Consider the following 12,500-nt stretch of genomic DNA (forward strand, 5'->3'; position numbering starts at 1 on the left):
CCTGGAGGGAAAGCTGAGGAAGCAGAATTCCACGTTGATGGCGTTCTGCAGGAGCCGGGAGTCATTGCGGGCCCCGATGGAGTACAGCAGTGAAGCCACACTCATGGAGGTGTTGATCAGCCACAGTGCCAGGAAGATGGCGGGCAGAGAGCGGGCCAGTAGGGCACGGGCAGCGGCACGGCGGGACCCTGGAGGAGCCACGCTCAGGCACTGCAGGGCGGTCAGCAGGAAGGTCAGCCAGATGGACAGAGACCTGGCGGTGCGGTGGAGGAAGATGACCGCCCGGCAGCCGGCGTCGTCAAACACATTGTGGATCCGGAAGGTGGCCAGCACCTCCAGCAGGCAGCGCACCGACACCACCACAAGGTTGGCAGAGCACAGGTGCAGCACGATGGCATCAGCAGGCGAGAGGCGGCCCTCGCGGCGCACCAGCAAGATGAAGCCGCAGATGACAGCGGTGTTACCGGGAACCCCGACCAGCACCAGGGACAGAAACAGCAGTCCGCGAATCACAGCCTCCGCAATCATCTCTGAACCCTCTGCCTCCTCCAGCCTGAGTTTATAGCCCGCCAGGGCCACGGAGACGCCACGTTTGGGACGGTCCACTGACTCCAGACCTGAGCGCAATTACCTGAATGATGTGCAGATGACTGATGCTGTCAGAGTCGCTCTCGTCAGGGCAGCAGTGGATCAGATCTGCACCTCATTGGTCTGAACTCACAGAACTGGAGCAGTACTGATTTAACAGCCTGACCTGCTGGAGTGTCCACTACTGGAAAATGACTGTCTTTATTCTCTTCATTTCATATGTTAAGCTGGTTAGACACAGTCTACTACTGTAGGAATAATGATGCCATCACATGGCGCACACTGCATTTCCACTGTAGAGGTGTGTGTGTGTGTGTGTGTGTGTGTGTGTGTGTGTGTGTGTGTGTGTGTGTGTGTGTGTGTGTGTGTGTCATCATGCTCTTTCATCTGCATAGTGTAACACATAAAACTGACATGCCTCCTCTGTATGGACGATCCTATAATAACATGTGTGATACAGTGTGGATGAGTATAATGCAGCTTGTCTCTGTGAGCACTGGACTCCTGCCTCCTCTCTGCTCTTCTTTCACTCTCGTTTGTGTTTTGTTCATCATTCTGGCTAAAGCCTCTGCTGAATAAATAAAGCGGCAGAGTTCTTCTGTGTGGAGGGAGATGTTCTGAGCTGTGGACAGCGGTCAGTTCCCTACAGACTGAAGCACAAACAGAAGAAGCTCATTACTGGAGAAAACAGACGAGCCCAGACCTGCCTCCACACATCCCAGACCTGCTCATTACGGAGAATTCATTACTGCTCTCTAATTACCTCACACACACACACACACACACACACACACACACGGGACACGTTCGCAACCACAGCGTTTCAGAGTGGAAACAGATTAACCCCCATTAAGCACTTGTGGGAATTAAACATTAACACTGATGAGAAACAAACAAACCTGAACAGAAACCAGAAGACGGACACGACAAGACTCAGTGTTTTCATCATCAGTGCGGGACGCCATGCTCCTCTTCAGTCACTTGCTTTTCCAGCACAAATATCTGAGCGTGCTGAAATCAAAGCACAAGTACTGGAGAAGGAGAACGAACATCAGTGCTGAATGCAGACCGCTGGGCAGAGTGAACATCTCTTCAGTGTTCTGACATCCAGTCCTGACTTGAGCCCTTTCCCGATCCCCTTTCCCTCGCTCTCCAACCTGACTTACTCTCATCATGCCTTGTGCGTCAAAATAAAAGCAAAAACAGCAATAAATGAATCTTTCAGTAACTGTAGATATTGACTGAAAAACTGACTAAAGTTAGGTTTTAGAGTCAGTCTTTACTGACCTCCCTGACCTGATCCTACCACAACATCTCAGTCTTTCAGCTACTCCAGCCCCTCGCCTGCTCCTGCACTCAGACACTGTTTTCTTGAACATGTAAACTGCATGCAAGTAAAGCTTCACCTGTCATTCTCTCCGAAACTCCACCGTTACAGCAATAGTACAAATTATTAGTCAAAGCAGGTGAGATCAGAATCCTGATGACACCACAACTACTGTAGCACGATGTCCACAGTCCCTCTCTACCCTGCAGACCCTTCCGAATATTCTCCGCAGTGAGGGAGATCAACTGTTACTGCCAGTTTTTTTCTAAATTTGCAATAAACCGCAGCATAGTTCAGTATTGTCCCTCATTCTTTAGCACGTTCAAGAGCAGGTGGACAGTGTACAATCCCTTCTGCAGCGCTCCTGCTGCTAGTGCTTGTTAGCGCAGCGTGTCGTGGGTGTCATGTGTGTGATCTGCATGAGGAATGCCGTCAGTGGTGTGGTGAAACCCTTATGTTGAGGTGTTTATGAGCTGTGTGTTGCTCTTGGGGAGTTTTGCAGGTGAGCTGAGCTGTTCAGAGCTATGCTGGTAATAAACTCTGTGTGAACAGCGAGGAAGACGTGGCTTCAGCTCTGCACAGTGCTGGTCTAGAGTTGAGAAACCTATAGGCGTGAGCTGTGTAGATGAGCTGGGGGTGTTTCTATGGTTGTGTGTGTGTGAGTTCCTCCAGCACTGACAGGAGCAGCTCTGGTCTTCTGCAGTAATTAGGCTGCAGCTCAGGTGGACACCTCTGTCTCCTCGGGGAGCTTTCTGTGGGTTTTCAGGTTCGTGGCGGCTCCCACGGGGCAGTAGAGGCTTTATATTCCAGCGGTGTGGGAGATGGACTTCAGAAAGCCTTGAAGACTCTTCAGAAAGTTTGCACTGTTGTGTCGTCTGTACTGTCGTGTGGTCTGGACCTCTATGGACCTGTGTGTCACCATCAAAGGCGTCTCCTTCCTGCTGCAGGCTGGTCTGGGGATACTGGCCAACGCACTGGTTCTGCTGGCGTATGCCCACATCCGTCTGGCGGAGGCGCGACTGCAGCCTGTGGATGCCATCCTGTGCCACCTGGCGCTGGTGGACTTGCTGCTGCTGCTGACTCGCGGTGTCCCGCAGACTATGACTGTGTTTGGCATGAGGAACCTGCTGGACGACACGGGCTGTAAGGTGGTGATCTACACGTACCGTATCGCCCGAGCGCTGTCCGTCTGCATCACCTGCATGCTGAGCGTGTTCCAGGCAGTGACGGTGGCGCCCGCGGCAGGACCGCTGCTATCCGGGGTGAAGGCCCGGCTCCCACAGCTGCTCGCGCCTACATTTGCAGCACTGTGGTTCATCAATATGGCCGTCTGCATAGCTGCCCCATTCTTCTCAGTGGCCCCTCGCAACGGCACCGTCCCACCATTCACGCTCAACCTGGGCTTCTGCCATGTGGACTTCCATGATAACCTGTCGTACGTGCTGAACGGGGTGGCCGTGTCGGTGCGGGACTTTGCCTTTGTGGGGGCGATGCTGGCCTCCAGCGGCTTCATCCTGCTGCTGCTCCACCGGCATCGCAGGCAGGTGCGGGCTGTCCGCCGTTCTCAGGGGTCCACCATGGAGACACGGGCCGCCAGGACGGTGCTGATGCTGGTAATTCTGTACTCCGTGTTTTTCGGCATCGATAACGTGATCTGGATCTACATGCTGACAGTGGCTCAGGTGCCGCCGGTGGTGGCCGACATGAGGGTGTTTTTCTCCTCGTGCTACGCCTCTCTCAGCCCGTTCCTCATCATCTCCTCCAACAGGAAGCTGAAAGCGAGGATGGTGTGCGCGACCTCAGAGCAGGAGCGGCAAGCGGAGGACGGCAAGAACTCCAGCGGCAAGAACTGAGCGCAGAGCTGATGTTATTTGTGTAGTGATGCAGATGTGGACGGCACTGCTATAGTTGTGTCTGTGTGTGAATGTGTTTCATAAAGGCTGTTAATAAACGCACTGATGGACTCTTGTTTTGACGCGTCTATTGAGGACTCTTATTTTGACGGGTAGTTATTTGGTCGCCATCTTAGCCGGTTGTGTCTGGCTTCAGGCGCGCGCACCCCGACCCGACCCGGAAAACCGGAGCCCAGTGTAGCAGACGGTGAGATCCAGTTTAGCTCTGCATTCCCGCGTGATTGAGCTGTTAAACTGATGAAAGAGTGCCGGTTACTCCTGTAAAATTCGTTACACGGTCAGTCGGGCTCGTCGCGTTTGGCGGATTACTGTCTTCACTGAAGAGAGTCGCTCACTTCCGCTTGTGTCATTAGCCTGTTAGCTTCGGCTATAATAATAATAATTAGGATGATTATAAGGATGATAATAATGATAATGGCACTAAACTCCGCTGTTCAGAGCAGCAGATGCTGATGAGATCGCGGTGGTGTTGGTGTATTTCACCCTCTGCTGCTGTAAACAGGAGAATCTGATATAAACACTCACTAGCACAGCACACGCTCATTCTGGACCATCATCATGATTAATACACTGTAGTCAGGCTTTTTTAATTGTGTGCATTATTGATGATGATGTTGAAGGTGATATTTTAGGTCATGAAGATGAATTCTGTTTAATTATTGAAGCTTTTCTGTGTCCAGTATTTCCATTTATTCGTCATCTGGAAGGTTCTTTATAGTATAATGTCATAAATTCATGTTAATTGTTGAAGACATGTTCCCTGTTTGATTCCAAGAAGCTCTGATAACATTTATCCCAAATTACAGATAATACACGTCGTCACTCTGAGCCATCTCACATTAGTCAGGTTAACACACGCGTGTTCATGTGAGTAGAGTTTCCAGCAGCACACTCTGATGTCTGCGCTCTTCTGCAGTTCAGTCGCTGCTATTGAAAATGACCAAGACATGAGCAGGTCTGAGGTCATTTCCTGCTGTAAACGTCAACATTTCATTGTAAATAAGGCAGAAATGTCATCAGTAGTTCTCAGAATAAACACTCAGACACTGTTTAGACAGCGCAATATTCATGGTTAGACTTCTGTTTTTTTTTATCTCATCTAATGAAATCTTTTGATCTTTTTATATTGTAATTTTCTGGTAAAAAGCTATTTATGACAGTGTGTTTATTAGAAGTAAATGTCACATGTTAATGTTTTTTTTTACTGAAAACTTGCGCACACACTCAGGAATAAAGGTGCGTGAGCTGTCCCTGCGCTGGTTCCTTTTCAAAAGATACACGTCTGTACTGAAAAGGTCCATATTAATACCTCAGGGGTACATATGAGCACCTACAATCTACAAAAGTGTTCCTCCTAAATTTTTATTTACTAGTCTATACTTCTGAGGTACCAAGATGGACCCTTAAAGTACAAACATGAACCTTTTAAAAAGGAACCAGCCTATTTTATTTCTGAGAGTGTCATATATGCAGAAAATAACTGCAGGTGGAGGCTTACTGTTTTCCTCTGGTATATTCACACACACACACACACACACACACACACACACACTGTAATCAGACTGTGTCTTCACCTGGACAGTGTTGGCGCAGTAATGGCCGCCATCCGCAAGAAGCTGGTGATCGTGGGGGACGGTGCGTGCGGGAAGACGTGTCTGCTCATCGTCTTCAGTAAGGATCAGTTCCCGGAGGTGTACGTGCCCACCGTCTTCGAGAACTACGTGGCCGACATCGAAGTAGACAGCAAACAGGTGCGTGTGCAAACCAGCTGCGCAAGACAGCTTATAGTAGTGTGCGTGTGTGTGTGTGTGTGTGTCTCTCTCTCAGAGCTGTGTGTGTGTGTGTCAGTAACAGATGATCAGCTCTCTGTCAGCAGCATGTTCCTCAGGAAACACACATTAGCCAGGAGACATGACCACATGCCGCTCTGCTCATCACGCTCTCCTCATACAGCCGTATACGTGGCCATTACACACCCATAATGCACAGCGATGAAGCCTGGGTCATCAGTACGTTGGGTCGTTTTGCTTTCTCGCTATAATTGAGGTGAGACTAACTGATGGATTTGGTGCAGGATTCACAGATGCTAAACGCTAACGCTAAGACTGTGTTCACACACGACCGACAGTCAGCCAGAGGCAGATTACACTGTAGTGAGCAGGAGCACCGGCCCGATCAGACCACTGAACAAACATCCTGTCTACTGTCCTGAACATCTCACACACTGACCCGGCGCATCAGGCAGTGCTTATTGTTCAGCCCTGTGTGTGTGTGTGTGCAGGCCCGGATTGGCTAATCAGCAGGACCGGGAGAATTCCCGGTGGGCCGGTCCGTTTTTTGGCCGCGAGGGCCGGTGTCCCTAGCTCCAGAATCTGTTGCTCTCAGCAGTCACACTTTTTAAATGAATTTATTTACTTACTTGACCGCAGTCTTCTCCATTATTTTACCGCAGCTCTGCTCTTCTTATATGTAGCCAGCCTGCAGGTTAATGATGATGCAACTCAGATGAGTCACTTCTCAATGTACAGCTGTTGTGGTCCAGTGGTCAGCACGTTAGATTACGACGCTGCCGACCCGGGTTTGATCCTCGTCTGAGTATGCTATTATTATTATTATTTACATTTTTATTGTTAAGACATATAATACTGTAAGGGTTGTTGAACATTTAAAGCTCTAAAGCAGCTGTTTTCCCAAAATAAGACGTGATTAGACGTAATTAGAAACTGAATTGGAAATGACCTTATTTTAATATAGTCAGTCATGAACTGAGGTGGGCCGGTCTGAGGCTTGAAACTCCAGCGCTGAAAAAGAGTCCCACTCCGGCCGTGTGTGTGTGTGTGTGTGTGTGTGAGGCCATCAGTAGTGTGTTTGAGCATATGTGTGTGTGTGTGTGTGTGTGAGGCCATCAGTAGTGTGTTTGAGCATGTGTGTGTGTGTGTGTGTGTGTGAGTGAGGCCATCAGTAGTGTGTTTGAGCATGTGTGTGTGTGTGTGTGTGTGTGTGTGTGTGTGTGTGAGCCCATTAGTAGTGTGTTTGAGCATGTGTGTGTTTGTGTGTGTGTGTGTGTGTGTGTGTGTGTGTGTGAGCCCATTAGTAGTGTGTTTGAGCGTGTGTGTGTGTGTGTGTGTGTGTGTGTGTGTGTGTGTGTGAGCCCATTAGTAGTGTGTTTGAGCATGTGTGTGTGTGTGTGTGTGTCCTGCAGGTGGAGCTGGCGCTCTGGGATACGGCAGGGCAGGAGGATTATGACCGGCTGCGGCCGCTCTCGTACCCGGACACGGACGTGATCCTGATGTGTTTCTCCATTGACAGTCCTGACAGTCTGGGTGAGTGCTGGACAGCAGGGCTTGCTGCTTACTGTTTTCAGGAGGAGCTCATGCGCTCTTAAGCAGAGCCGGCGCATTCATAGAGGTGACCCAGGCGGCTGCCTATAACGGCGTCTGCAACACCTCCCTCACCACCCGCGTCCTCAGTTATATCCGCGACCCATGAAATGAATAGTGGCCTGTATTTTAATATCTGCAGTGTGTGGTCAGCCCTCTGTCTTGCTTGGCTGTGAGCCGCACTGTACTTTATGATTATTATTGTTTAAATTAGTATATGCTTGAACTCTAAACACAAACGCAGCTCACTCGCTGTGAACAGCGGCGCCTCATCTCACAGTTCTCGTTATCATTGTAGAACAGAACATTATCAATACTCTCGACCGTCAGGGATTTACCACAGTAATGTGCTCGAGCGGGTATCTGCATCATTTAAACTGAACTCAGATCAGTCTGATCAAACGATCCTCAACTTGCTGTTCTGGAAGCAGTTTAAGCGTGGACGTTTAGTTGGGCTCACTGCAGTCAGGGTTTTGACTTTAATCCCGCTTTATTAAACCAGGATTATAACCTGACCCCAGAGCAGATCATCTGTGTTCAAATCATCAGCAGATCATGGCTGAATCAATACTTCATCAAAACATTATTCAGTTTACTATAATATGCATTGTACACATTATCTTTAACAGACTGTGGAGACAGATAGCTGCAGTAGCTGGATTAAACACCTTTTCTCCACAGCACACACAATAATCTGACTTTTAGGAATAACTTGAATGATCAGTATTGATGTATTTGGATAATATATAGCACAGATTCCAGCCCACTGCCCACATGCCAACAGTGATAAAAGAAAGAGAGAGAGAGAGAGAGAGAGAGAGAGAGAGAGCTCACACTGTTTATCCAGGCATGCTCTCTCTCTGCGCTTATAAAGAAGAGCTGAACATGGGGATCCCTCAATCAGTGACGGTTTCCCTCTGCCCAGAGTAACACCCTCCTCTCTGTCCAACACTAACGGCCTTCAGCAACACACTGATGTCTTATTCTTATTTCAGTGTTCAGACCGCATGAGGTGAAGTACATAACCTAGTGGAGATGAGCTGTTGCTGAGAGCGTCAGCGTGAGCTGCAGTCACAACAGATCTCCAGCACAATACACCATAACCTAGTGTGAACACTACTGAGTGCTGTACACTACTGAGTGCTGAACACTACTGAGTGCTGAACACTACTGAGTGCTGAACACTACTGAGTGCTGTACACTACTGAGTGCTGTACACTACTGAGTGCTAAACACTACTGAGTGCTAAACACTACTGAGTGCTGTACACTACTGAGTGCTGTACACTACTGAGTGCTGAACACTACTGAGTGCTGTACACTACTGAGTGCTGAACACTACTGAGTGCTGTACACTACTGAGTGCTGAACACTACTGAGTGCTGTACACTACTGAGTGCTGAACATCCTCTTGTGTCTCCTGCAGAGAATATTCCAGAGAAATGGACTCCTGAGGTTAAACATTTCTGCCCAAATGTTCCCATAATCCTGGTGGGCAACAAGAAGGACCTGCGGAATGACGAGCACACGCGACGCGAGCTCTTCAAGATGAAGCAGGTGTGTGTGTGTGTGTGTGTGTGTGTGTGTGTGTCTGACATGTGCTCGTGTGTTGTATCATGCTGTAGTTGTGTTGTGTAGGTTAAAACACTGTAAATACTCTGCAAGACGTCTACAGTACCGGATGATGTGAGGAGGCCTCTGATTGGTGCTGTCTCAGCTCTTGGCCTGAGGTCAGAACAGGAAGCTGATTTATGTGTACGGAGGTGGTCGGAGATTGGAGTGTGTGTGGGAATTGTGCTTAAAGACAGTACCAGACAACTAGTGAGGGTAAATCCAGGAGCAAGTGAAGCCCTGCTGAGCACTGCTAAGAGCAGATATAGATTAGCCCGTCACACAGGGGTAGCGGCACATTACTGGAGCAACTGCATCATAACTTCAGAAAAGCGCTGTTCACACAGGCGAGGACGTTCTGAAAAGACCGTTCACACACCCATTCCAGAATAGCGCTAGATTCTGACATCATCATCATCCGGGGATGAGCTCCACACGCCCGCGCTGGTGTGGTACATGTGATGGGGATTTGGCTTGATGGGTTCACTTTTATTTTAGGCTGCTTTCACACCTGCCTTGTTTAGTTGGATTGAATCGCACTAGAGTTCTTTCCCCCTTTTAAATTAAATACGTGTGTTTTCTCTCCCGCCTGCAGGAGCCGGTGAAGCCGGAGGAGGGCCGGGACATGGCCAACCGCATCTGTGCCTTCGGCTACATGGAGTGCTCTGCCAAATCCAAGGACGGCGTGCGGGAGGTGTTCGAGATGGCAACCAGGGCGGCGCTGCAGGCGCGCAAGGGCAAGAAGAGCAGCAAATGCCTGCTGGTGTGACGGAGATCGACTTCCTGTCAGTGTTTACCGCTTGTGTTCGTCTCAGACTGTCTGCAAATCAAATATGCAAAGAGCCCATCAGGACCAGACTCTGCAGCACCCTGAGGCGCTCCTCTGTCCCGCACAGGACACCCGTTTACTATCATTGCGTATTAAAACCTTGATAAGACACTCGCGTGTGTGTGTGTGTGTGTGTGTGTGTGTGTGTGTGTGTCACGGCTGAACGCTCCGTCATTACAGTATCTCCGTCTGTGTGAGCTCCATGATTAATAAATTCCTCATGTGACAGTGGCGTCCCCCCGTCTGAGCGCTCAGACACACACAGAGACACGGCGAGCTGCAGGACGAGCTTTATTGAAGATTCTCACTCAACACAGTGTGTGCTGCAGCCAATCACGCGCCTCGCTCAGCTGACGTCTGTGTGTGGTGTAACAGTGGTGTGTGTGTGTGTGTGTGTGTTTGTATGTGTGTGTGTGTTTGTATGGGTGTGTGTGTGTGTGTCGCTGTCATACATGAGGTCAACCCTTTGTTTCTGCAGTAGGTCACACACACATGTACTTGCGTGTCACTGGAGTGTGCGCCTGTGTGTGTGTGTGTCGGGTCACTGCCTCTTCTTGGCGGGCGCTCTAGCGTGTGCCAGGGCTAGCGGCAGCACTAGCGCAGCAGCCGCTACACACAGGGCCAGCAGGGGGCGATAGTAGATCCAGCCGGCGGCGATGGTGAGCAGAGACAGAGAGATGGAGGAGCAGAGACAGAAGAGCTGAAGACCCACCGACAGAAGACCACCCAGCAGAGGCACACGCTCCACTGCACAGACACACAGAGAAGGACATCAGAGATATGCTAACAACATACTGTGTGTGTGTGTGTGTGTGTGTGTGTGTGTGTGTGTGTGTGTGTGTGTGTGTGTGTGTGTGTGTGTGTGTGTGTGTGTGTTACCCAGTGTGTGTATGACGCGTGTGCTCAGGCTGATGGACAGGAACATGAGTGTGCAGCCGGCGAGCCGCAGTGCCCAGGTCTTCATGGAGTTCAGCTGATGTTCTTTAGCAAACAGCTCCTGCAGAAACACACACACACACACACACACACACACTGATCAGCGGCGGCTCGTGACCCCTTCATGAGCTCTCGTTGGCAGTCAGGGCGGGTGCACATCTTCTGTCTGCGCGGTCACTCTGCATGGCTGTTATTGAGAGAGTCTCTGTGCTGGTGTGTTTATAAGGCTGCTGGACGGCGTCGGTTTGTTCAGCGCCGTGTCTGAGTCCACTAGATCTTTCAGAGGTGCAGCCGCTCTGAGCTCATCGACTCCTCTCAGTTTGATCTACTGATGTCGGTGTCAGCAGGAGGATTTTCCCTGGGACACCAGCTGGTTACCGATCACCAATGTGCGCTGAAGTTCCCATATTTCAACTCCAACACACAAAATGCTCAACTCACACCTCCTCATCCACACCTCCTCATCCACACCTCCTCATCCACACCTCCTCATCCACATCAATCACCTCATCCACACCTCCTCATCCACACCTCCTTATCCACACCTCCTCATCCACACCTCCTTATCCACACCTCCTCATCCACACCTCCTCATCCACACCTCCTCATCCACACCTCCTCATCCACACCTCATCCACACCTCCTCATCCACACCTCCTCATCCACACCTCCTCATCCACACCGCCTCATCCACACCTCCTCATCCACACCGCCTCATCCACACCTCCTCATCCACACCTCCTCATCCACACCTCCTCATCCACATCAATCACATCATCCACACCTCCTCATCCACACCTCCTTATCCACACCTCCTCATCCACACCTCCTCATCCACACCTCCTCATCCACACCGCCTCATCCACACCTCCTCATCCACACCGCCTCATCCACACCGCCTCATCCACACCTCCTCATCAACACCTCCTCATCCACACCTCCTCATCCACACCTCCTCATCCACACCGCCTCATCCACACCTCCTCATCAACACCTCCTCATCAACACCTCCTCATCCACACCTCCTCATCAACACCTCCTCATCCACACCTCCTCATCCACACCTCCTCATCCACACCTCCTCATCAACACCTCCTCATCAACACCTCCTCATCCACACCGCCTCATCCACACGTCCTCATCCACACGTCCTCATCCACACCTCCTCATCCACACCGCCTCATCCACACCGCCTCATCCACACCGCCTCATCCACACCGCCTCATCCACACCTCCTCATCCACATGTCCTCATCAACACCTCCTCATCCACACCGCCTCATCCACATGTCCTCATCAACACCTCCTCATCCACACCGCCTCATCCACACCGCCTCATCCACACCTCCTCATCCACACCTCCTCATCCACACGTCCTCATCCACACCTCCTCATCCACACCTCCTCATCCACACGTCCTCATCCACACCTCCTCATCCACACCTCCTCATCCACACCGCCTCATCCACACCTCCTCATCCACACGTCCTCATCCACACCTCCTCATCCACACCTCCTCATCAACACCTCCTCATCCACACCTCCTCATCAACACCTCCTCATCCACACCTCCTCATCAACACCTCCTCATCAACACCTCCTCATCCACACCGCCTCATCCACACGTCCTCATCCACACGTCCTCATCCACACCTCCTCATCCACACCTCCTCATCCACACCAATCACATCATCCACACCGCCTCATTCACACCGCCTCATCCACACCGCCTCATCCACACCGCCTCATCCACACGTCCTCATCAACACCTCCTCATCCACATGTCCTCATCAACACCTCCTCATCCACACCGCCTCATCCACATGTCCTCATCCACACCTCCTCATCCACACCGCCTCATCCACACCGCCTCATCCACACCTCCTCATCCACACCTCCTCATCCACACGTCCTCATC

The 12,500-nt window shown here is 50.6% G+C and overlaps 4 protein-coding genes across 8 annotated transcripts in view; 2 read left to right on the forward strand and 2 right to left on the reverse strand.

Annotated features, from left to right (window-relative positions):
- The window catches only part of ora2 (olfactory receptor class A related 2), a 912-nt gene extending 384 nt beyond the window's left edge, over positions 1-528 (reverse strand). The window contains exon 1 of the mRNA NM_001098395.1: positions 1-528. This exon is cut by the window's left edge and continues 384 nt beyond it. Within this exon, the coding sequence (NP_001091865.1) occupies positions 1-528 (528 nt within the window).
- Positions 529-2,718: 2,190 nt separating this feature from the next.
- On the forward strand, positions 2,719-3,816 carry ora1 (olfactory receptor class A related 1). The gene is given in 1 exon segment (NM_001130668.1): positions 2,719-3,816. A coding segment is annotated over 1 exon segment (951 nt). The 5' UTR covers positions 2,719-2,817; the 3' UTR covers positions 3,769-3,816.
- A 124-nt stretch (positions 3,817-3,940) lies between these two features.
- zgc:153713 lies at positions 3,941-9,758 on the forward strand. 2 transcript variants are annotated; one of them, NM_001045350.1, is made up of 5 exons: positions 3,941-4,015; positions 5,411-5,579; positions 7,031-7,151; positions 8,634-8,764; positions 9,414-9,758. In NM_001045350.1, the coding sequence occupies exons 2-5, from the start codon at positions 5,424-5,426 to the stop codon at positions 9,585-9,587; spliced, it is 582 nt and encodes a 193-aa protein (NP_001038815.1). In that variant the 5' UTR covers positions 3,941-4,015; positions 5,411-5,423; the 3' UTR covers positions 9,588-9,758. The 2 variants fall into 2 exon arrangements, with proteins under 2 accessions (NP_001038815.1, XP_073792838.1); XM_073936737.1 differs by having other exon boundaries at positions 3,951-4,105.
- Positions 9,759-9,921: 163 nt separating this feature from the next.
- tmem43 (transmembrane protein 43) overlaps positions 9,922-12,500 on the reverse strand; it is a 6,147-nt gene continuing 3,568 nt past the window's right edge. For all 4 annotated transcript variants that reach the window (XR_012397352.1, XM_073936390.1, XM_073936389.1 and 1 more), the window contains 2 exon segments: positions 10,527-10,644; positions 9,922-10,394 (listed from right to left, as the gene is read on the reverse strand). Coding sequence is in view for 3 of the 4 variants with exons in the window: in XM_073936390.1 (XP_073792491.1) it covers positions 10,189-10,394; positions 10,527-10,644 (324 nt within the window). In the remaining variant the exon portion in view is untranslated.

This window comes from Danio rerio, chromosome 22 (genome assembly GCF_049306965.1).
Source record: "Danio rerio strain Tuebingen ecotype United States chromosome 22, GRCz12tu, whole genome shotgun sequence".
NCBI lineage: Eukaryota > Metazoa > Chordata > Actinopteri > Cypriniformes > Danionidae > Danio > Danio rerio.